Source organism: Periplaneta americana, chromosome 4 (assembly GCF_040183065.1).
Source record: "Periplaneta americana isolate PAMFEO1 chromosome 4, P.americana_PAMFEO1_priV1, whole genome shotgun sequence".
In the NCBI taxonomy this organism is placed as follows: Eukaryota; Metazoa; Arthropoda; class Insecta; order Blattodea; family Blattidae; genus Periplaneta; species Periplaneta americana.
In genome coordinates, this window is record NC_091120.1 from 100,076,468 (window position 1) to 100,102,578 (window position 26,111).

Genomic DNA, 26,111 nt, shown 5'->3' on the forward strand with positions numbered 1-26,111 from the left:
TTCGGGTCAGTGGATGTAGCGCTACGTAAATACGGGATTGACGTGTGTACTGAATCCCATGGAAACAGAAAAATATTCTGTATTAGGACTACTTCTTGTGTAATGTTACTAATGATTTTCTGACAGCAAGGAAGTAATGCAACTTCCTCCTCCTCCTGCTGCTGCTCCTCCTCCTCCTCCTCCTCCTCTTCTTCTTCTTCTTCTTCGGCTTTTGTCCTCAGGAATTCGCCGTTTTCAGCTTCCACAAATCTCGATTATTCCAATCACCAAGAATACAGGTGTAAGTCCCCTTTCACCCATGAGTTTATTGCAGGCCTGCAGAACCTGTAAGTAGGGGAAATATGACGTCAGCCTCACTCCACTTCTATTGGGGATGATCGACTTCTGAGTAGAGTTGTTTACATTCTTTGCGCGTGAAAGGTCCATCAGTGACGGCACTGTGATTTTCAAAAAGGATTGTAATAAAGTCATTGTATTTACAATGCGTTATCTCGTTGCAAGGTTTACAATATTATTCTGGATTTCCTGTCGGTAGTTTCTTTGAGATTTCTTTGCACCTAGCCTGCTTTAGATTTTCGAAAGCTTTCCTATTGTCACCTACGGAAACATAAATTTGTAGCATTGAAGTAATGAACCTTGAAAGTCACTATTCATTTCAATACAAAATGAACACAAAGAGTGATGTCCTTAATATGACAGTATATAAATAAATAATCAATATACAGTTCGTAATAATGAACTTACCCGAAAGTTCGTCTATTCCATAATTCTTAATATGGGCTTTGTTGAGATGTGGTTTAATATTGAAATTACGAGTAGAAATAAATTGGATGGGACAGAGTAAACAAGCAATTCTTTTGTCTTCTTCAGCAACAAAATAATCATATTCCCATTTCCTTCGGAAGTAGTGTTTCTTCACGGGTTTAGATTTTGCCATGCTCCAGTTCTCTTCAAACTGCAGTACGCGTATTGTGTATTCATTTATTTATATATTTATTTATTTGGCTGCAGTGCGTTACAATGTTGAATGACAGTATTGACCTTCGTTCATATACCTCGCTACACTCACTTATCAACATACAATTTATATAGGCCTATCGTCCTATTACTAGTAAAACCAGTTAGGCCTAAGTCCAGTAATGCAAGTTTTGTAAAAAAACAAGAATTAAAATTTTATTAATGCACGAAAAATCATAATAAATTCTTCATATAAAGTAATTGGTTTGTTGCCAACAACATTTCGGACTTATTCCATTTTAGTAGAGCACGGAAAGACAAGTCGGGGACTGTACTTAACTTATTTTACAAAAAAGTGGACTTAATCGGTTTTACTAGTAATGACGATATATACATAGGTAGACCTTCTTACATTATATGCACAGTTACATTTTAAAATTTATTTTACATATATTTAACTTATTTATTTTCCTCATTTGTTTTTCTCTTACTTTCCAAAGGTATGTTCCTAAGGATTTTATTATGTGTTCATTTGTAATTCTTGATAGGATATTATATACCTACCGCCGCGAGAAAGAACGTTGATGCAGCTGAGCGTAACTAGAACGCTATGACCACACTGGTAGAAAAGGTGGGTGGGGTAGAAGGAATACGAAGGCAGTCGCTCTGAGGAGCTACAGTTCTGCACGTCTGGTTTCTTGATATGACTCCTACTCCAGAACAGGTCTACCTATTCTCTTTTTCCTTTCTAGCTACCATTCCATAGTTTTCTTAGGTCATCTGCATTCTTGTAAACTTTGGACGTATCCGTACCACTATAGTGTTCTGTTTTCTAAAGTTTCTACAATGGGGCGTATAATTCTCATTTTTGCCCTAGTCTGATTATTGCATAATATATTTATACAGGGTATTTCCGGGGTGAACTTTCAGGGATGATGGCGAAGGGCACATGTATCAATTTGAGATAAAGAACCCTGGTCCGAAAATGACCGAGTTGAAAGTTACAAGGAAAAATAGTTGTGTGGAAATGAAATAATTTTATTCCTCTGTACACCTTATTTATGTGTATTTATCTGTACACCTTACACATACTGTATTCATCTGACGTTGTTTACTTATCTACTTACAGTATTCCATTCAGTGCGCTGTCTGAGGGATGGAGACAGGAAGCTACACTAAAGCAATGCAGATAGCGTAATGTGTAACGGACATGGTCGGTCCTGATATGCACGTCTGTAGACAGCAGTGTATGTGTACAAGTTGCAGTGTCCAGTCGATCAGTCCTAGTGAAATGGAGGAGTGCAAGAGAGCGGAATAAACATACCTGATTTTCGAATACGGATGAGCCAATGGGAACAGTAGACAAGCTCACAGATTGTATCGGAGCAAGTATCCACGTAGCAGACATCCAGCCCATACCATCTTTCCACGACTATTCCGGAGGTTAAGGGAAGGAGGCACGTGGTGCCAAATTACAATTCCATTTCCATACAACTATTTTTGCTTATAACTTTCGACTCAGTCATTTCCGGACCATGGTTCCTTATCTCAAATTGATACATGTGCTCTTCGCCATCATCCCTGAAAGTTAGTAACACCATCTCGGAAACACCCTGTATATTGTCGCTTCTGGTTAGTTGTATCTCCTCATGTAATTCATTTTATATGCTCTAATTTTGTCTCTGGTCTTGTTCTCACGAGGCCCCACATCTGCAGTATTGTAAAATATTCTCTTTCATTTCTTGTCTGATTTTTTTTTATTGTTGCGCATGGAGTACTTTTGTTGATACCGGAGAGAATTTTTCTCTATTCCACTCATCTTTCGTCATATGACGCAGAGTATCTGCACGGAAATATCATGTGTACTTCGGTACATCATAATAATATATATTATGATATGCGAAAAATAATCACTTAGTGATTTAAGACAGCGCTTACTACGTCGTATCCCGGCCACTTAGTCACTCATAACGAGTGCACCTCTGCACATGTATGGACGTTATGCCACTGTCATATATCTATGACGCAGTGCATGAGGATAGGCCACTAGAGGGAACCCAAGATGTGGAACTTAAACTGAGAGGATTCAATCCGACATCGGGATGGGAATCCGGTGTGGCTTAGTGGATAGAGCGTCAGCACATAGAGCTGAAAACCCGGATTCAAATCCCGGTGCCGGAGAGAATTTTTTCTGTTCCACTCAGGTTTTATCATAATTTAGTTATTTTGAGTGATAAGTTAATGAATCTTAATTATTTAGTGTGAACTGTGACTCAGAAAATAAAGTAATGAGAATAATACACAACTTTTGTCAGTATATTGCTGTGAACACCAATAGTCTAGCTTGTAGCAACAACAATTTGATAGCCAGGATCACTAAAAATGTAAAAATATTTCCATATTCTGTTTGTTGGTTAAGGTACCTCCTTGTGTTTAATAATTATTTTCTTTCAAGAAGTATGATGCAAGCGACTGCACATTTTCCTTTGTGAATCTAAACAAACTGTAGTAATCTTATTCTCGAGTCTTGACTAGTTCGCTGTACGCTTATGCCTTCCTACTCTTTTGAAAACTCTCAGTATTAATGAGGTATTATTTTAAAGCATAAACATAGTCTTTACCATATTTGAAAATTTCGTAATACTCACTAGCATAAACAAGTAAATAATTTTCTTTTATTCACATATTCTTAAGCAAGAACTGATTAAACTCAGTAAGTACTAATTACACAAATACTTTCTTAAAGTTGCAATACTTACTTTTAAGTACATACTGTTTAAAAACTAACAGTAACATTATTTGTTAATGACGAAGAAATATTCGTTTCGGCACCGAGGGTCGAATCCAAGACCCCCAGTTCTACGCACTGGATTTCTACCATTGAGCTACGCCGAGGTTCCGTCATTAACAAAATAACCATAACAGATAATTTTGTATGATCAAAAAATTAATAATCTTTACATAACAGTAATAACATTATTTTACTACTTTTTATTCACTCCACCTATTAACGTTATCATATGCTTATCATACCCAAAACTAGCCGTGCCATTAATTCTATAGGCAAATTAGAACTGGGCCTTTAATGATGCTATTTTATAGCTCCAGCATTTAATTTAGAGATGCTCATGCGCAAAAAAATTGTTTTACTTTTCTATTTACTGTGCTTGGAAGTGATATTTGAGACTGTGTAGCTGTGTACTGCCCATTAATATACAGTAAGTGTGTAAGCAGTAATGTCGTGACGTCCGTCATACTCAGCTAGACCATAAGCATGCTCCAATTTACAGTTTATAGCGATTGTGTTTCCCGGGGGAAATCCCTATTTGTACAAATAGATACGGCGCCGCCGATCGTCGCGACGCCACTCGATAAAGCGTCGGAACCAGCGATGCCGGTAAGTTTTTTTTTACACCAGTGGTGCGTGCGTCCGTCCCACCGCCAGTGCGTCAGTCTGTACGAACTGGTTGGTATTAAAATAGCGTTTATAGTAGAGATGTTGCTACTGCGTGCGTGAAGTGCGACTGGTATTTGAGTTATATCGGACATCAGGAAATGCGAATGTGAAGAGCAACAGCATAATTGTGCAGGTGTGCAGGTTAGGCGTAATTAGGTACATGAGTTAATAACTCCGTAGGATTGACTGGCTATTAGCGCCACTCGCTGATACGAATCCTTGGTGCCTGCGTCGCGTCGTTTATAATATGGTGGCCGTGAGGAACTGCAGGTTACAGCTGCTTCCTGGTCGCGGATCGCGGTTTTAATTTGCTCGGCTCCGAGTTTGTGAGGATCAGCAGCACTCACTACTGTGATGTACCCTCCTGCCAGCCGGTTCCCACCAGTATTGATTCTGCTTCTACTTGCTTTTAGCGGGCGACGACACACTGCTACACTACTTGCCGGTTTCTCTGGTGCTGGTGGCTCTTTGCTGTATGTGTGGTAGGAAGAACAAAACTGTATGGAGTCTTCGTTTCCCTTTCGTAACTCAGTGTGGTTGTGTTGTGCTGTGTAGTGATGTGGTTGCGTCACTTACAACATGCTAATGTGTTTAGGCATGAGTTTTATAATTCTCGTGCTTGACTTTACTCCCCGATTCCAGACCACGCATGGATTTTTTTTATCTTCCTCGAGATCAATAAGTATTTTGAAAGTGTTTTGAGAGGTTTTTACGGCTCAAGGAAAAGTGAAACATGGTGGCTGATGTTATAGTGAGTGCAGTAAGATGCATTTCATTATCGGCGTTGTACAATCTGGCATGAATTCTGTCTAGTAATTGCATAAATAAAAAAAATCATTAAATTTGCAGTATATTGCAGAAGAAGCTTCATGACCAGTGAAAATATTTATTATCTTGCTTAATGATTTAATGATACATTATTTTGTTAAATTATATTACAGTTTTAAATTGTCATACAATATTTCGTATAGGCCTATTTGTGTTTTTAATTAGGAACACTGCGATTATTATTTACGCATATATGGGGTCTATTATATCAGTCTAATTTGTTTTGTGCTTTATTTTTGTTTTATTTGTACGGTCGTGATTATGTTCAGTGTAAAATGGCAAATTTTATAAAGAGTAATCAATCGGGTTATGAAAATTAGGACGAATGTTATTTCCGACACTTTATTTCGAATTATATTCTTGGGTGTACAGATCCCGCTTGGACATAATATATGGACGAATATCATAAACGGGCTCATAAATATCGAAGACCAGCTGTGCTTAAATGCAGTTCGACGCTGAACGCATGTAACAGAACATCAGCGTTGCCTTTTTGTGGAGAGTGCAGATTGCTGGCATACAATGGATGCTGCTCAAATGCCGTGGTAGAGGTCAAGTGTGTTAACAGATTGTGTTGTACGTCACAGTACAGTCATCTTAAAGCACGTCCTTAAGGTTACAGTTGACGGGTGAGACATAGCTACAGCATGTTGCTAATGGTAGACTATATTCAGTGTGCGGTGAAATTTTTGTCTAACTTTTTGCACAGAAAGATTAATTTGCGGGAGGAAATGTACAATAAGGATGCTAAATACTGCGCGAGCAATCCCCACACTTGTGATACATGGTGGCTGTAAGTTTTATGTATTTTTTATATGAACATTCCTTACGTTAGGTTTCAGTGTGAGAATTACGTTGTGTACTTGCTGTCAAAAATGCAGTCATCCGAGTACGAGATGTTGCAGATGACTTCTGAGTATCCTAATTTGCTGTCTCATTTACAGCAGACATTAATTTCACTTTCCGTCACGTAACTAAACGTAATATCTCCCGTTCAAAAATATCAGTAAAAGCTGATAGACATGTATGTAGGAGGTCACAAACTTGAACTTCTTGAAATTTTCTCTGTCCATCTCTCACGTGAGTGTATACGAAAATGAATAACTTGAGATTTTTACAGATGACACTAAAGACCGATATAGACCTCACTTTCAAATCAGGGACATATATTTCTTAGCATTTGAAGGGTTAATTAGTAGCGTTTAAGCACTGTAAACGTAACAATTACGTGTTGGACGTCCATCCTTGACAAAGTGCGTTTGAAGTTTTGTGATACTGTTAGTTTGAACTCTGATTAATAATTGGAAAAAAGAACAAGTAAAAGATGCTGCATACCAAACGATGGAAGTGCGTCATGTCTCTAATTGTGAACGTAACTCTCGACCTCGTCTCGAGTGATTGCGACCTCATTAACAGTAATTGCGTATTCTTTCCAGCGAGTGTGATTCTTCCTTAGCTATTACAGACTGTAGATGATGTCACTCCAAGAGGTTCAGTGTACCAGATCAAACGATGTAATGCACTGCCTGTCGGAGAAGGTGGACTGTGGTTGCTTGGCCTTGTATCTCCATTTCTGGTGTTTGCTTGTGTGCCACATGATTCAGGAAATATCAGTGTTCACTTTCCGTGAACAATTATGGAAGGAATTTATTCAAATATTCTTAAAGACTAGAAGGCTGGAAAGACTCGAGTGCTCTTGCGTGGTTGACTCGATTACAATTTGAAATATGTGAACATAATTAAAAGTAAACAGTATTTAACTTTATTCTTATGGTCTGAAAATGACGTGCTAAAAGAAATAAGGTCCTAATATTTGACCGCAGGCCGTTTTGAAGTGCATTTCGCGCCCAATGTGCTCTCTCAAAAGGAACGGATTATAGAATAAATCGTTAGCAATGAAGAAGATAGAAGATGCATTGGAACTAGAAGTATTTGAAATTAAGGATGGAAATGGTAGTATTGAGATGACAGAAGCTGCCGACCTAGGGGAAGACGAGGACGAAGAAATGGGCACTCGCGGTCGTAAAAGACGAAAGAAGAAGCGTCGGAAATGTAAACGAAGCCCTTCTGTGACTGCCGCTGTGACGCTTGCGGAGCCAGAATGTGACGATGTGGACGGGGATCCCCGGCGCGACTCCGAGGGTCAAGGCGATGGGCAGGGCTCAAGAGGAACATCTGAGGGAACTCCTGGAAGTCGCAGGCCTACAAGTCTACGAGAATCTCTCCTCTCTGTTCTTGGAAAATTGGTTGTTTGGCGTCGGGGAGCTGCGAGGTATAGGAATAACGGCAATGGAGGAGGTACTCAGAATGCAGATTACCTTCGAGGCTTCATTCCGACTGGTGAGTCAAATTAAATTGTTTCTGTGTATTACTTATCTCTCAGTAAAATATCTTGATCTTAAATTTTTATTTTTTTTTATTACCTGGCAATTGTTATTGTTTATTATTTTAATATTGCAATGGATGTCTAGACATTTCCTTGACAATATTGTAGATGTCATATACGCAGAAGAATGAAGTGTTCAAATCATCAATTCTCAATGTATTACACTATTTTGTAAAAAGTAGCTTAATACTTCAGAATTTATATACAAATATTTAATTGTAGGATTATAATTTGTTGCAATTGTCACAGTGAAGTTGGATTTAAGTGTACGTTTCCATCAATGTTATCCTAGAATCCTAGGTTTAAAGTGAAATGCATGAATAGCTATAATAATTATTTTAGCATTATTCGTTTAAAGTATTGGGCCTTTAGATCCCTTTCCATTCTTACTCTGGTTCACAAGAAAACAATATACTGTTCAGCTTGCTTCTGTTGGTGGTGAAGTTTAAATAAATAATTAAATAAATGTGCATGGCGTAGGATTATCTAACAGAGCGAGAGAGAAAGACCCACTTAGTTCCTCTGAAAGAAAGAGAAAAAGAAGTCTACATTTGGATGCGAATCACATACATACATACATACATACATACATACATACATACATACATACATACATACATACATACATACATACATACATACATACATACATAGGGTGTGTCTGAAGGAATGTAAAATACTTAAGAATAATGTAGTTTGGGTTAATCTACATCGATTTAACCTGATAGGCTAATGTCCGAAATGTGACGGTTGGCAAGTTATTGATGGGCGAACTTCTAATGAAGAGAGATATTATAGACATAGTTCTATGTTTTAGAACATTGTGATATGATATGTTGTTGAAAATGCTGAATTTTATGTTGTTCCAATAAGTTTATTTCATAATTAAATACAAACTCAGTAACAAAATAAAGCAATCACAGCAGACAAATTACTAAGGTTGCTCTTCTTATGGATTCCATGAATTGAGGGGCTCACAACCAGAGTGGACGAAGACCACTAGTGATCAGTTTGTAAATTAATACAATTTCGGATGAAGAAAACTTAGATTTATTCATTGTCATAACAAACAAAGTCCATAACGCATTTGTTACTCCACAGAATTTCCTATGGAAGGTGAAGGTTGCTAAGCGTGAGCAGGAACTTCAAGACTCAATATCTCAGAACTATTCCAGATGGACTTGGTCCACTCTGGTTATGAACCCCTCAATTGTAAATTCATATACGGTACCGGTTCTCTTTCCGACCTCAGTGAAACACGTGATAGCTTGCCAGTTTCAGACAACATCCGGTAAACACGGGAAAACACGCAGATAGATGGAACCCTTCGATTGGAAAAACGTCGTCTGTATTTGCCAACAGCAGCCAGTGCATTGCCATCACATAATGTATAAACAAAAAGAATGTCTTTATATTTACTATGCGAATACACGAATTAAATGTCAAGTGAACGTGTATTCAGTTGTGTCCATTGTGCTGGTGTTGCGGTGCTCAGTGTGCAAATGATCTGGCGAAATATGTCAAGTATAGTATACGGAACCGCAAGACGTTCCAGTATTTCTCCTCAATGTTAGACTTCGGATATAGGTATACTAGGTTAAATCGATGTAGGTTAAAACTAGTGCTGTTGATCTATAAAAATATTTAATCGATTAACTATTTGAATTTAATCGATTAATCGATAGATTAATCGAGTTTTGATCGAGTTGAAAAAATGTTTTAATATACTGTAATACACAATTATTGTTAAATTTAACTTGTGTTCGGTGATAAGCATAAGTATTAAATGTTGTATATATATATATATACTTACTAACATATTTATTATGAGGCTTATAATTTATTGTGTCAATTTTTCCTGGAATTTTTTAGACAAACGTAATAACAAAAAGTATGAAGACTCACCTGGTTAATACTGCTTCATCCATGATTTTAAACATGTGAGTGCATTCACATGCTCCGAATTAAGTGCCGCTCTACGTTTAGTAACAATGCTTCCTGCATCACTAAACACGAAAAAACTTTTTTTCTGTCAAGCACTTCTCCACGATCGTTCAATTTATATCGAAACGTATCGCCGAGTTTACCTCTCAAATTCTCATGTGACATAATGGAGTTTACACTTTTCACAAACCACAAAAAACTGGTCTTTTTTCTTTATCAAAATAAACACACAACCTTCATACACAACTCAGTACAGAATCTGCAACTGCAAAACTACAGCGGTCGAAACAGAAGACTGGCCCCTATTGTAATCGAATTACCAGATTTTAGAAAGAGAAGAAGGTAGTTACGGTCTCACTTGCACACAGGATAGATGAGGGATGAGGGATGAGGGGGATGAATCCCAGAAAAGTATGTACAGTACTTCATATGCTAGGAAGGTGAGCTGACAACAAGGTGGAAGTTTTCTTGGAAAACCATAAAACTTAATAAGGGTTTCGCATTGTGTTTCAACTTTCAATAGAGGTAGACTAGGTCACTGTCGTCATATCTCCATCTCTTTCTGAAGTGTTTGTGCAAAGATTTTCCATAACGCTACCTGGTTTACAGTTAGAAAATAAGAGTAGGCCTACTATTGTGCTTTTAAGTAAGCAATTTCCGAGAGAGGAATATTGTCGGAATTTTTAGTGTGAGTTTGTATTAACAAAATAATAATTAATATCAACTACAACCGATTAATTTTAATCGACTCTATTATTCGATTAAATGTTTTGATCGATTAATCTTAAAACAGAAAATGATCGATTAATCGATTAAATCTCACAACACTAGTTAAAACCCAAACTACCTTATCCGGAAGTATTTTACAGTCCTTCTGATACCCTGCATACATACATGCACATAAGGTAAAAAGGTAAAGGTATCCCCGTAACATGCCATGAAGACACTTGGGGGGCATGGAGGTAGAGCCCCATGCTTTCCATGACCTCGGCACTAGAATGAGGTGGTGTGGTCGGCACCACGCTCTGACCGCCTTTACCCCCGGGAAAGACCCGGTACTCAATTTTATAGGAGGCTGAGTGAACCTCGGGGCCGTTCTGAAAGTTTGGCAACGAGAAAAAATCCTGTCACCACCTGGGATCGAACCCCGGACCTTCCAGTCCGTAGCCAGCTGCTCTACCAACTGAGCTACCCGGCCGCCATACATGCACATATAGTTACTTATTTTTTATTTCCTGATTTGTCCATAAAAAACTTAAAAACCATAGAACGTGTTAAAGAAAGAATGAAAAACAATAATTAGAACAGATAAAATTACAATTAATTAGCACCAATGAAAACTCACACGTATTTAATGTAAAATGTAAGGACAGAGGTTTGTTAAAATTCTTTTGATACATCTTTTAAAGCACCTTAAATCATTCATATTTTAAATTTGATCAGGCAAACCATAATATATTTTAAGCCGTGGTCATAAACATACATGCATACATAGACCTACATACATACATTCATACAGACAGACAGACAGCCAGCCAGCCAGCCAGACACACACACATTGCTATATGATGATTTTCTTCTCGATGTGTGATCTATTCTTTCGTTTTCCTAGTTGTATTATTAATTTTACTAATCTGTGTTACTAGCGGAGCGTGCTATGAAATAACGTACAGAATTTAAGTAGAAAATTCATGACTTTTCAGATACGAGTATTTAATGTTTTATATTTCTCTAGCAATTCGAAAGATATTTTCAGAACTTTTAGTCAGTCTGACAGAGTTCAGGGCCTTTTTTCCGATGTCGCAGTTCTATTACACAAGCATTTTGTGTGTAATTTCGCTGTGATTTGTAATAACCTTGAAGACATTATAAATAAACTAAACCTTAAAGTACGTTTCAGCTGTATATTTTTGTGGGCTTAATTTAAGTAAAAAAGATAAACAAAGATATTTTACAAACATTCTTAATATAAAAACATAAGGAAGTTACCTAATTTTGCAACTGATATGTTTGAAAGTGGAAATCGTATTCACACTCGTTATTCCTGTTTATCTCAGTTCCTAGTTTATTTCCGATTTTGAATGATTTAATTTTGAAGTCGAATGTGTACTTTAAGTGGTTATGAAGTTCTGTATCAATTTCTTTCTCATATTTACTTTGTGTTGCCCACTAATTGTCTTTCATCATATTATGGACTTGATAACGCGTTAAATGTTTAATTACTTTAGGCAGTCAAAATGAATACAGTTTCTTTGCAATTTATGAATGTGGACTAGCGAAGAACTCAAAACTTTAAAACACTTTTTATTTTTGTAGATACATAAATGTTACATATGCCAGATGTTCCCGCCCCCCTTTTGCTTTATATATATATATATATATATATATATATATATATATATATATATATATATATATATAATCGACGTGCAGCAAGTTGGGAATTTCTTGCTGTTATTAGATCAGGAAGTTGAAGCTTCATCTGTCTCTTGAAGACTAATATAGTGGTGTAGTGTCTCTTTTTTTATTTTTACATCTCGTTACATTAACATTATCAACACGTAGACTTTCCGCCGAAGAAACAGCCTGCAGGTGAGCGTGGCTGTGTCATGTCTACTTCGTCTTCAGAACTATTTCCATGTATATTAACTTCCTACCAGTCTGGAAACAGTGGACGTCGCGTATCACAAAATATGTTCGCTTTCTGATAATACTGCATTGTGGATGGTTTATATGCGTGTTACAGAAGCCTGTTTTGACAGCTCGCTTGGAGGGAGGGAGTTCCATGAACAGTCACGCTCGCAGTCTCTTGCTTGCCATGTGCGATAGGCAGCTTTGTCTCGTAAAAGCAACACGTAAATTGAGTTGCACTCCTGTGCTGCTGGCTAGCCAATGTAACTTTATGATTTAATATATAATAAATTTATAGGCTACCGGTACTTAACATATTGAATTATAGAGTTATTTAAATGCCATAGCCCATAGCAAATTTAGAACGGGAGGAATCCAAAGTCCATATAAGACAGACGTTTATTCATCGAAAGCTTACAGGATGTTACAAGACATTTCATCACTAGGACCTCAGCGTTTATGACCGAAAAATATTAGGGGGCGGGAGAAAACAAACGTTTATGATATATACATACATTCATATGAGGTATCGCCGTCCGCATGATCTTAAAAACTCATCAATGTTGTGATTCAGTGTTTAGCGCCGATGAAATTGGTGATAACGAGATCGTATTTGACGAGATGAAGTCGAGGATTCGCCACAGATTATCTGGCATTCGCTTTACAGTTGGAGAAAACCTAGGAAAACACCCAATCAGGTAGGCAAATCAGCCTAAACGGAAATCGGACCTGTGCCCAAGCGGAACACCAGATCAGCAGATTGAAGAGTGAAATAGACTACATTAAAATAAATAAAAAAACCGATTCTGCGTTTTGTAATTACGTGCATGGTTAATTAGCAAATTAGGCTGAAAGTCTGCGTTGTTTGGCAATAGCGTATCGCATTCGATTTGAACAGCAACGTTCCGTTTCTTAGTCATTGTAGTAGTGTTGCTAGACTTCCTGATGGCAGAAAATAATTATACACCCTAATCTTTTTATTTCATTCGCAAGAAAACTGTTAATTTTATTAAAAAAATGAAAAGGGATTAATAATTCGTTATCACTTTCTCTAATGACAAGAGTAAAAATCAGAATCCTAAGATAGTCCTTATCGAGTAAATCAGTGTTAACATTTAGAGAAATATTTTTTTTCTGAGAAAAATATTGGGATTAATAATTCGTTATCACTTTCTTTAATGATAAGAGTAAAAATCAGAATCGTAAGTTAGTCCTTATCGAGTAAATCAGAGTTAACATTTGGAGATTTTTTTTTCTGAGAAAAATATTGGGATTAATAATTCGTTATCACTTTCTCTAATGACGAGTAAAAAATCAGAATCGTAAGATAGTTCTTATGGAGTAAATCAGTGTTAACATGTAGAGAAAAATTATTTTTTTCTGAGAAAAATATTGGGATTAATAATTCGTTATCACTTTCTCTAATGACAAGAGTAAAAATCAGAATCGTAAGATAGTCCTTATCGAGTAAATCACTGTTAACATTATTTAGAGAAAAATTATTTTTTTTTCTGAGAAAAGTATTGGGATTAATAATAATTCGTTATCACTTTCTCTAATGACAAGAGTAAGAATCAGAATCGTAAGATAGTCCTTATGGGGTAAATCAGTGTTAACATTTAAAGAAAAAAATTTTTTTTTTCTGAGAAAAGTATTGGGATTAATAATTCGTTATCACTTTCTCTAATGACAAGCGTAAAAATCAGAATCGTAAGATAGTCCTTATCGAGTAAATCAATGTTAACATTTAGAGAAAAATTATTTTTTTTCTGAGAAAACTATTGGGATTAATAATTAGTATCACTTTCTCTAATGACAAGAGAAAAATCAGAATCGTAAGATAGTCCTTATCGAGTAAATCAGTGTTAACAGTTAGGGAAAAATTATTTTTTCTGAGAAAAGTATTCATTTGGGACTAATGTGGTATTAGAATTTTTTGTTATACTCTATTCAAGGAATAAAATCTGCGCAGCTATATTACTTCCACTCTGATTATATACACACATTCCATGTAAACACTCGCAATATGTGGCAAATTACGTAAGACACTTTTCTTATGGAGAATTAAGGAATACAGTGAACAATGATTCGTGTTAAATTATGTTAGATCAAGAAGTCAGTAATACACATGCGTGCTTCCAATACCATGCAGGGTCTTGTTATTTAATAGCACGCGACACAGTTTAAAAATAGAGTTAATAATCGGCAATTACTGGTTGTAGCTGACTCACAGTACTAACTCACTACTGACTAAATGAAGCCAATTGCCCTGTAGGGTCTGACGACTGACACAGTGTTGTGATTCAGCGTGTTCTGTAACAGAGTAATGTTAAACCGCACATACTCTTTCACATAAAAGTAACCAAATAAACTTGCTTGTTAATGTAAAGTCATAACTCTTATAAGTGCATATCTGTTTATATGGTGTGGTGACGACTATCCCACATAAATAGTCTGCTTAACTGGTGTCATTTAAAGAACTCTTTGAGTTTTCGCACTTGGTGTTGCTGTTGTAATTACCGTAACGTTTTGTGTAAAATAATACACCCTACAACTCGAAGTGGAATTATTATTGGAACATACAACTATTGATTTTTATCTAAATTTGTGTGACAAAAATTTGGTTGTAATTAATTTGGTTTAATTGTCATTATATTATACTAGTGGCTTGTGCAGCAAATGCTGGAAACTAAGTTCATTATAAGTTCAAATAAATATTTTTCAGATTTATTTTCAATGAAAAATATCAGACTTTGGAAAGTTATTTGCTTCCATAATAATGAGACATACTCCCTCTGAATGGTTTTTATGCCAAATACTTTTTCTTGAACCTGTATCCTATGTATCTTGAGTTTCAACGCGAAAACGCAAGTAACAACGTCAGAGCGATCAGAGAGTTTTTCATGTGGGAGTAAAGCAATGCTATTTCAGGTCATTGTGGATTGTAAAAGTCAAGTTTGCTATGCTTTCGAATAATAGACATATAATTTTGGTATAGCTGCTGCATGTAGAACTTGAAATGTAGAGCGTAAAATCATTTATCCTACTAAGAGATCTTGCTGAAATGATCTGGAGACTACAAAATTTTCTAGGCCTCTTATTTTATCAGTAAGTAATACCTTTTGGTCTTTCCTTAGGAACTGTAATTTTTGCGCTCTCTCGAGCCAATACTGAAGACAATGACACATATCAATATCTACACTACACCGCCATTAAGTATATGGAAAAAGACCCAACCCCACTGGGTTAATAAGTATAAAAATATTTGATTTTTAATAACAATATTATTATCTTACTTAAGTTTTGTAGTTATATATAGCAGCCACTCAGTAAATTACAGAAATGAAGATCTAAATTAAGATATTCTCTACATTTACTTACATAACCTCAAAACGTTTCACTTTCATGTCATCAATATAGCATCAATATTATGTACAATTAATGAAAAATAGACGCATCATGATATTAACTATAATAATATTTAATTTCTAATGGTAACAATGTCATCAAACCACCTCAAGTTTCGTAGATTTGAATATCCAATATACAGCTGTACTCAGAAAATTATACACTGCAGAATCAGTTTTTAATAACAAATTGAATTGAGCTCTAAATATGTCGGCAATCCTGCAGGTCATGGCCTTCGTGTAATAGCCTATTGTTTATTGCAGTGTGTGTTTTGTTCTGAAATTCAATCAAGTCGGCCGTGATTCAATAAAATTAGTGCTCAAAACTGACATCAGATGGATTTTGGAAAATAGGAAAATTATGTAGGAAAATTGACATTTCACTGAAAACTACTACTTTTCCGAAAAACTTTGGGTTCCAAGCTTCAAAATGAGGGGACATTTATTAAAATCCGTTCAGCCGTTTTCCCGTAATTTCCATTACCAGTTCAAATTATATATATAGATTTTTCTGACAGTGCAGTTAGACTTTCAGTATAGATTATAACTAGGTAACGGATTTCTAAGTGCTAAAAAGAGATATTTAGGACTTTATAAAATCCAACTTAAGGCTTTTAAAAGTTAACAATTGATAAATTGAAGATGGCCAATAGCAGGCCGTAACATGTTAGAAAAGTAATATAAAATTTAACATGTGAAAGATCTAATACGTTTTCCGAAGTGATATAGTCTTAAAAGTTGTGTAATCAAGATGTATGATAATTTTAATTTTAGTAAATATTCCATTTTTGGTCGAATTTAAGTACAAAAAATTGGTGCTGACAATGATGCTACTGAACTGAAGACTCAAATTATATCAGCGAAAGAAACTTGTTGCTGATAGATCAGTTTCATTTTGCGTATCAGGGGTGCATTGGCGTGAAAACTAATTTGTAAGCTATCGCCTAACATGAACTATCTACCACTTCTTTTATGTTAAATTGACTTTTCCAAACGAACGTCATTTCCAGGAAATTAGGTAAAACTTCATTTCTCTCCATCTAAGAACAGTATGGGACGAACTTGCCAGACCAGTCTTTGTATGTAAGATATTTTTGAATAGCTTTTTGTAGTTATCTTGACTTTTTTTTTTTTTTTTCATTTTTAGTACATGCATTTTTATTTTAAATGTACGCAAAATACTAAAAAGGTGTTTTTCAGGCACAAACATGGATTTTAGGCTTTTATAGGCGTTTATAGTCCATTTAGGGATTTTAGGTCGTTCAGAATTTTAAAAGGGGATACTATGTGCATGAAACGTAGAGATATCTGATAAACATACGTATAGAATGTAGCAAAAAATAGGTACGGAACTATAAATCTGTTCCCTAGTTATATCAAATTAAATGTGTATGTTATAATATGATCTGAGTTCATTTGAACGACTTTTAGCTCCAGGTTAAATAATGTTTCTGATTAATTCAATACATAAGAGGGTGGACCCAAAAGTAACCGGAACCGAACTGTTGCGCGCGCATGCTTTGTAGTTACGAGTTGTGCTGTTAGGTGGTGTTAGTTTGGGGTCTCCCGCGACCGTTAGTGAGCTGGCGTCAGTCTGAGTTAAGTGGTTTGTTTGTGGTGCTGTGTTGTTTGCGTTCCTGTTTCAACCTTTTGGCGATTAGTTAGATGGCCGACTACAAGGAACAAAGAGTGTGTGTGAAATTTTGTTTTCTGTTAGGGAAAACTGCAGCTGAGACCGTTGGGATGCTTCGGTAGCCTTTAATGATGATGCTTTGGAGAAATCACTGGTCTACGAGTGGTTTTCCCGTTTCAAATCTGGCAACATGTCAACTGAAGACATGCCATTCCCCGGGCGTCCTTTGACAGGAAGAAATGACGGAAACATTGCCAAAATCAAACGTGCAATTGATGACGATCGTCGAAAGACCATTGACGAAGTTTCTGAGCAAACGAACCTGTCATGGAGCACGGTCCAGCGAATTTTTTACCGAAGATTTGCACATGAGACGGGTGTCTGCAAAATTTGTTCCTCGCTTCCTCACAGATGATCAAAGAGAAAACCGCGTGAGATTTTGCTGCGATTTGAAGAGTGAAGTGCAGAACGATCCAAATTTTCTTAAAAGAATTGTGACTGGGGATGAGTCTTGGTGCTATGGATACGATCCAGAATCAAAGACAGCATCGAGCCAGTGGAAAACTCCAAATTCACCACGACCCAAGAAAGCGCATCAAGTGCGATCCAATGTGAAAACAATGTTGATTTGTTTTTTTTTTATGTGAATGGCATTGTCCACAAAGAGTTCGTTTCGCCAGGACAAACAGTGAACCAACATTTATATTTGGATGTGTTACGAAGATTACGAGAGAATGTGCGACGAAAACGGCCCGAAATGTGGAGAAATAGGAACTGGTTGCTTCACCACGACAATGCTCCAGCCCACACAGCTCTGACGGTCCGACAATTTTTCACAAACAACAACATGGTGAATGTGGCTCATCCACCCTTCTCACCCAATCTGGCTCCGTTAGACTTTTTTTTGTTTCCACGGATGAAGAAATGTCTGAAAGGAAAGCGATTCAGCGATGTGGATGACTTCAAAGAAAACACGCTAGCGGCTTTGAACAGTATCCTGCCTCAAGAGTTCCAGCACTGTTTTCAGCAATGGCAAAAGCGTTGGGTCAAGTGCATTAATGGACGTGGATAATACTTTGAAGGGGACTAAAGTACTGTGAATGTAGAGTTAAAAAAAAAAAAAAACATTCTGGTTATTTTTGGGTCCCCCTCGTACACACCGCGATTACAATTACTTGTGATAACAGTTGTGCAGAAAACTATGGCATCACAATACTCTGTAAAGGTAAAGGTCAGGCCTGCAGAACCCGTAAGTAGGGGAAATATGACGTCAACCTCACTCCACTTCTATTGGGGATGATCGACTTCCGCGTAGAGTTGTTTACATTATCTACGCGTGCAAAGGTCCACCAGTGGCGGTATGTAATTTTCAAAAAGGATTGTAATAAATTCATTGTATTTATAATGCGTTATCTCGTTTCAAGGTTTACAATTATGCTAGATTTCCTGTCGGTAGTTTCTTTGAGATTTCTTTGCTCCTAACCTGCTTTAGATTTTCGAAAACTTTCGTATCATCACCTACGGAAACATAAATTTATAGCATTTAAATGACGAACCTTGAAAGTCACTATTAATTTCAATTCAAAATGAACACAAAGAGTGACGTTCTTAATTTAACAGTGTATAAATAAATAATCAATATAGTATAGTTCGTAATAATGAACTTACCCGAAAGTTTGTGCATTCCATAATTCTTAATATGGGCATTGTTGAAATGTGGTTTAATATTGAAATGACGAGTAGAAATAAATTGGATGGGACACAGTAAACAAGCAATTCTTTCGTCTTCTTCAGCAACAAAATAATCATATTCCCATTTCCTTTGGAAGTAGTATTTCCTCACGGGTTTAGATTTTGCCATGTTCCAGTTCTCTTTAAACTGCAGTACGCGTATTTAATTATTTTTATTTATAGATTTATTTATTTGACTGGAGTGCGTTACAATGTTGAATGACAGCATTGACATCCGGTCATATAGCTATCACTCACTTATCAACTTACAATTTATTTATCATCCTATTACTACTAAAACCAGTTAAGATCAGTAATGCAAGTTTTGTAAAAACAAGAATTAAAATTTTATTAATGCACGAAAAATTTAACAAATTCTTAAAATAAAGTAATTGGTTTGTTGCCTGCATGCAACATTTCGGACTTATTTCATTTTAGTACAATACAGAGCACGGAAAGACAAGTCGGGGACTGTACTTAACTTATTTTACACAAAAAGTGGACTTAATCGGCTTTACTAGTAATAGGACGATATATACATAGGTAGACCTTCTTACATTATATGCACACATACATTTTAAAATTTATTTTACATGTCTTTTAACTTATTTATTTCCCTCATTCATTTTTCTCTTACTTTGTAAAGGTATGTTCCTAAGGATTTTATTATCTGTTCATTTGTACTTCTTGATAGCGTATTATATACCCGCCGTCGCGATAAAGAATGTTGATGCTGCCGAGCGTAACTAGAACGCCATGACCGCACTGGTAGAAAAAGTGGGTGGGGTAAGAAGGGGTAGTAAGGCAGTCGCTCTGAGGAACTACAGTTCTGCAGGTCTGGGTAAAGGTGTTGCTTTCTTGACCTCGACACTAGAATGGTCGGCCTCTTTACTTCCAGAATAGGATTTGATAGGAGGCTGTGTGGACTTCTGGGCCGTTCTCCGTATTAATTTTCTGGCAGTTTGGCAACCAGAAAATCCTGTCACCGTTCGGGATCGAACCCGGACCTCTCAACATAGTCAAGTTGCTCTACCAACTTAGCCGCCACAATACTTTGTACTACTCATACTTACTTACTTACTGGCTTTTAAGGAACCCGGAGGTTCATTGCCGCCCTCACATAAGCCCGCCATTGGTCCCTATCCGGAGCAACACCAATCCAGTCTCTATCATCATATCTCACCTCCCTCAAATCCATTTTAATGTTATCTTCCCATCTACTTCTCGGCCTCCCTAAAGGTCTTTTTCCCTCTGGTCTCCCAACTAACACTCTATATGAATTTCTGAATTCGCCCATACGTGCTACATGCCCTGCCCATCTCAAACGTCTGATATAATGTTCCTAATTACGTCAGGTGAAGAATACAATGCGTGCAGTTCTGCGTTGTGTAACTTTCTCCATTCTCCTGTAACTTCATCCCTCTTAGCCCCAAATATTTTCCTAAGCACCTTGTTCTCAAACACCCTTAACCTATGTTCCTCTCTCAAAGTGAGAGTCCAAGTTTCACAACCATAAAGAACAACCGGTAATATAACTGTTTTATAAATTCTAACTTTCAGATTTTTTGACAGCAGACTGGATGATAAAAGTTTCTCGACCGAATAATAACGGGCATTTCCCATATTTATTCTGTGTTTAATTTCTTCCCGAGTATCATTTATTTGTACTACTCATAGGCAGTGGCGGCCGGTAGAGCAGCTGGCTACGGACTGGGAGGTCCGGGGTTCGATCCCAGGACAGGACAGGATTTTTTCTCGTTGCCAAACTTTCAGAACGGCCCCGAGGTTCACTCAGCCTCCTATAAAATTGAGTACCGGGTCTTTCCCGGGGGTAATAAGGCGGTCAGAGCGTGGTGCCGACCACACCACCTCATTCTAGTGCCAAGGTCATGGAAAGCATGGGGCTCTACCTCCATGCCCCCCAAGTGCCTTCATGGCATATTACGGGGATACCTTTACCTTTTACCTTTTACTCATATGCAGTAGAATGTAGTTAATGTACTTTATAAGGTGTGAATTTATTACCATATGATTTAACATGCGATGGAGAAGTTAAATTGTTAAATTCTGTCATATAAACGAGTAACATTCACTGCCTCGTAATATGTAATTTATTCTTTTTCAAGGATGCTCCGTTTATTGATTGAAACGTACAGTTGTCATGATCGAGTTTAATATTTGGAGAGAATTTTCGCTAAAGTACTGTAGCATTATAATTACATTTATATTCTATTAGCTGCAGCTTGTTGATAACGAGGTGTAAGATAAAAATGAAGGCGTCTCAAGGACAAGTTGGACGATAGCAAGTAAGTGGCTGTCGCTATAATTAGACTCCCAGTAATTAATTGAAATTAATGTTATATTTTTAACTTCCAATATGCTACTCTTATTCTCGAGTCATTATATTTTTAACTACCCGCCCAACTCAAAATTAAAATTGAAATTAACGCATTTTGTACATTGTAACTTACACGGAGCTTCTTGCACGATATAATTTTTGCATAGCAACGTGTTTTTATTTTTGCATAGTATTTATAAAAGTAGGTAATTATTTTTGTGCGAGATCATGCGTATTTGCTTGGTTTCCGGACAAAACCAATCCGCGGAAAGTCTAAAATTCCACATTCAGTATTCCCAACCTAACACACACAACAATTTCCCTCTTCTTACCGCTTAAGTTACATATTGATTTACTACTTTAGGCTTTTAACATATTATTTTTAGAGACGTTCAATATAGTAATAATTATAAATTGGAAACTTACCACTGCAATTTCACCTAAATTCCAATGTTAATTATTGTTTCTAATATTTGCAAAAATTAAGTAAACTCTACAACTCCACTAAAGTTACTGCATTCGTGATGCAAGTAACATTAAGGAAGTCTGAAAAAATCAACAAGATTCCAGACTCATCATAGACTGGGGGGAAAAAAAGACAGACGTATATCACGGCCTGCAGTAAACACAGAAAACATTTTAAAGCAACAATGTTGAAGATTGATATTTTTGTTTTGAAAATTTGCCGTCATTGAACAGAAACCAAGATGGAGATTTCATTGCAACTAATTAGAAATTCCTCTTTCAGGTATGTAATAAACGATCTTCGCACGAACGGTATGTTTTCTTTCAGTTCTCGGAAATTAAAAAAGCTCAACTACGTTTCGCTTTTTCATACTTTTCCTCGAACATGAAAACTTCAACATACCGCTCTTGTAACGCATATTACTATTACAGGCGTTCAGTAAAATGTTATTCATTGACAGTTGCTTGCCAACAAGCAAATTTAGGAGAATGTAATGAGTAGAGCCCGGATATACAGTATAATCCATAAAATCTTAAAGTATGCACTGTAATATATAATATAAATTTAAAAAAATGACACCTCGTAAATTTTCTGACTTTTAATTGGAGTAAAAAGATGACAGTTTTAAAAATCTCAATACATGCACAATATTTTGAAATTTGTGGAAACCTTGTGCATAGCAATAAAACACAGTTCAAAACTAACTTGAGTTTCACTTTATTACTGAAGTATAACATTTCTTTTACCCACACTAAATCTAATAATTGCAGAAAACTATTGTCATCGCCATGTTTTTCGTGGTGAAGCTTTTATCTCTAACAGAAAACAGATTTTTATACATTGAGAGTGACCTCTCCACATCATGTCAAAGGTACGTGGGATAAACTTCATATTTCTTGTGTCAAATCTTCTTCTAATTCTGTTGCTTGGCCACATGAGACGTCGCTTCATCGCACAAGCATATTGGGTACGTTCTACCGCGTCAGATGTTAAAAGTGAATAAGGATTTGAACAATATGGCGCAGTGGAAACGAGCAGAAATAAAGCAAGGCTCGATATAATTCAACATATAATACAATATACTGTAATTAAATAAAAATACGAACAAGTATAAATATAATATATAATGATATAGTAATTACATAAACAATTAAGGAAAACGAATATAAGCGACAAGAACGTAATAACTGCCTATCCTGTACAGAACTGTCCTAAAGGTACATCCAACTGTGCCAAATAAAATACAGAAATCTTGCTATCGGCTTGTAATCAAGAACTAGACCTATATAAACCTGTACAGTGTTATAATAATTTTGATATTGAATCGGTAACGAGAGAAGAAGTCTTTCTATCAAGTAAAGTACAAATATCTATACATTACCACTGGACGAATCCCAAGTTACGATGACCCAAACTTGTGTTCCTAATCCGGAACATTCGAACTGAACCACCTCCCTTCGGATTACCATCACCCTTCAGAGAGTCTGTCCCACTCGCTGTCACCCTTCCGAGTGCCTGTAGCTTAGGATTTAGCTATCCAAGAAGACTAGGTTAACTCCTCTCCTCGCTTACCTATGTACCTGTTCTGCTATGATGAAACGGAATGAAAGGATCTGCCCTAAATATGCTGCTGAAAAGGTGGTGTTGACTGAATGTGAGCCAACCTCGCTGACTGACACGGCTTACACGTAACAATTAATTTGCTGTCTTACAAACAGAATGGTATCCAGAATTTTTTGCATGCACTGATTGAAGTTTTTCAGAAATACTTTTTTTTTCTGCAATTCTTTGTGTTTCAGAAATTAAAGCATAAATAACATTTTCATCTAAAGACAAGGACTCTTGAAGTGACTGTGTTTCCATTTTTTTAATTATTTCAGATAGACTGAATCATGTGATACTAAAATAAATGAGCTAAGCATAATGCCGCGTTTACACAGGGCGTGGATAATTTTCTTATTCATTAAGCTTCAGGGAATTGCTGAATATGCCATTTTTTGTATTACAAAAAAAATATACATCAGAATACTGAAATAGGAAGATATGCTTGCAATGTAAATAAATATTAAAACACGCGATCGTATGCACTAACAAATATGTAGGTATTAAGTGATTACTGTTGTTATGATAATCGAAGGAAACCATGTTTCCATATGCTAAATTAGTTTGCATACAGTATGCATTTTGCATATAAATTCGGGCTCTAGTCATAAGAGTCTGTTTAGAGCACATATTGTAGCTTTAACTTTTTCGCTATATGAGTATAGCCTGCAAGTTGGGGGAAAGTAATATAATGCTGTAAAAATGAAATACGAAGATTGAAGACTTCGTCAGCCTGTATAAAGATATATGGAGCACCTTTTTCCCTTATACATTTACACGATATCTAATAAACTGTCACTTTCTAAAATTTCCGTCAAACGTATTGCATGAATGTTTTAAGAGATGTCTCATGTAAAACAATTATAGTAAAGTACTCCTATCATCTACTAGATCGCGTATAATAACGTTGATAAAATGGCTGTAAAACATATGCTACTCATTTGAAGTTCTTATTTCATTATATGACTGGTATTTTAGTTAAAGACGCTTTGAATTATAGAGGTTATTCATTCTCGAAATTAAACGTAGGCGAGAAATGACCGACAAATTTTGGCTGGAGCCCTCTATGATGGACAGGGATATTTTTCTATACAGGGTGTTTCTTAGGTGGTGGTACAAACTTTCAGGGATGATGGCGAAGGGCACATGTATCAATTTGAGATAAGGAACCATGGTCCGGAAATGACTGAGTCGAAAGTTATAAGCAAAAATAGTTGAGTGGAAATGGAATTGTAATTTGGCACCACGTGCCCTTCTTCCCTTAACTTTTGAAACAGTCGTGGAAAAATGATATGGGCCGGATGTCTCCTACGTGGGTACTTGTACCCGATACAATCTGTGAGCTTGTCTACTATTCCCATTGGCTCATCCGTATTCGGAAATCAGGTCTGCATATTCCGCTCTCGTGTACTCCTCCATTTCACTAGGACTGATCGACTGGACACTGCAACTTGTACACATACACTGCTGTCTACAGACGTGCATATCAGGACCGACCATGTCCGTTACACATTACGCTATCTGCATTGCTTTAGTGTAGCTTCCTGTCCCCATCCCTCGGATAGCGCATTGAATGAAATATTGTAAGTAGACAACGTAAACAACGTCAGATGAATACAGTATGTGGAAGATGTACAGATAAATACACATAAATAAGGTGTACAGAGGAATATAATTATTTCATTTTCACAGTACTATTTTTGCTTGTAACTTTCGATTCTGTGATTTCCGGACCATGGTTCCTTATCTCAAATTGATACATGTGCCCTTCGCCATCATCCCTGAAAGTTTGTAACACCACCTCGGAAACACCCTGTATAATGACAGGCTTGCTAGCATTACTTCCGTCCCGTAGAAAGCTATAGGCTACAGCACTAAAGATTTTACCGCACTTTAAAATCCTTTAGCTGAGTTTGAACCCTCGAACCTAGGATCTAACAGTCAGCATGGTACCCGCTAGACACCGAGGATGACTTTTTCATGTTACGTAGATAGTACAGAGAAAGTGTTGTGATATTGCAAAATAGTGTTCAGGGATTTTTCATACAAATACGTTTTCGTTATTTTTTAAATGGAAGAAGTAGGCTATTGGTGTGACGTCTAACCTTTCGCCCGTTTGTGTACAGCCTCTTTTCCCAAATTATTCGATGAACTTCACACTCAGTATTTGCACGCCAGTTCATCCGCACGTGAACTATAACTTAATTCCTTCTTGAACAACATGAAATTATTTTAAGCCGTAATGCCAGAACGGTACAAACAATGATTTACCCAAAATCGCTTTCAACGATTAGTTTTTTTCTGTCATATAAGAAATGATGCCGAATGAAACAGCACATACTAACCTGTTTCCATTTCCACAGTAATAATTAACTGCAAAATTTTACCCAAGTCGGAAGTACTTGACTGTTCGTCATTCATCCATATGGAGCCAGTTGTGTAGACCATAGAAGGCTGGTCTATGCTACACCCGCGATGAAATGATGGAGATTTGTTGGGATTCCACGGGGGAACTGGAGCTCACGCAGAAAACCCCTGTGTTACCTGGACCACTGGCTTGCCCAACTCAAGTTATAAACTGGGGTACGCCAGAATCGAACCCAGGTCCACAGGATTATAAATCCAGTGCTCTAGCCATTAGATCACCATGACAGATTATCAAAATCTAAACAAGTTTGAATAGCATTTAAGTTTTATTCTTTACTAAATTCGAAATTTAACTTTAGGCCTA

General features: G+C 36.6%; 1 protein-coding gene across 7 annotated transcripts in view; it reads left to right on the forward strand.

Moving 5' to 3' along the window:
* The window catches only part of ATP8B (ATPase phospholipid transporting 8B), a 634,707-nt gene that overhangs the window by 404,298 nt on the left and 204,298 nt on the right, over positions 1–26,111 (forward strand). For 2 of the 7 annotated variants that reach the window (XM_069823797.1, XM_069823798.1), the window contains exon 1: positions 4,409–7,582. The exons of the other annotated variants lie outside the window; for them this stretch is intronic. In XM_069823797.1, coding sequence (XP_069679898.1) covers positions 7,138–7,582 — 445 coding nt within the window. In that variant the 5' untranslated portion in view covers positions 4,409–7,137. Of the gene's footprint in view, positions 1–4,408; positions 7,583–26,111 lie in introns of those variants that run through there. 7 annotated transcript variants of the gene reach the window in all.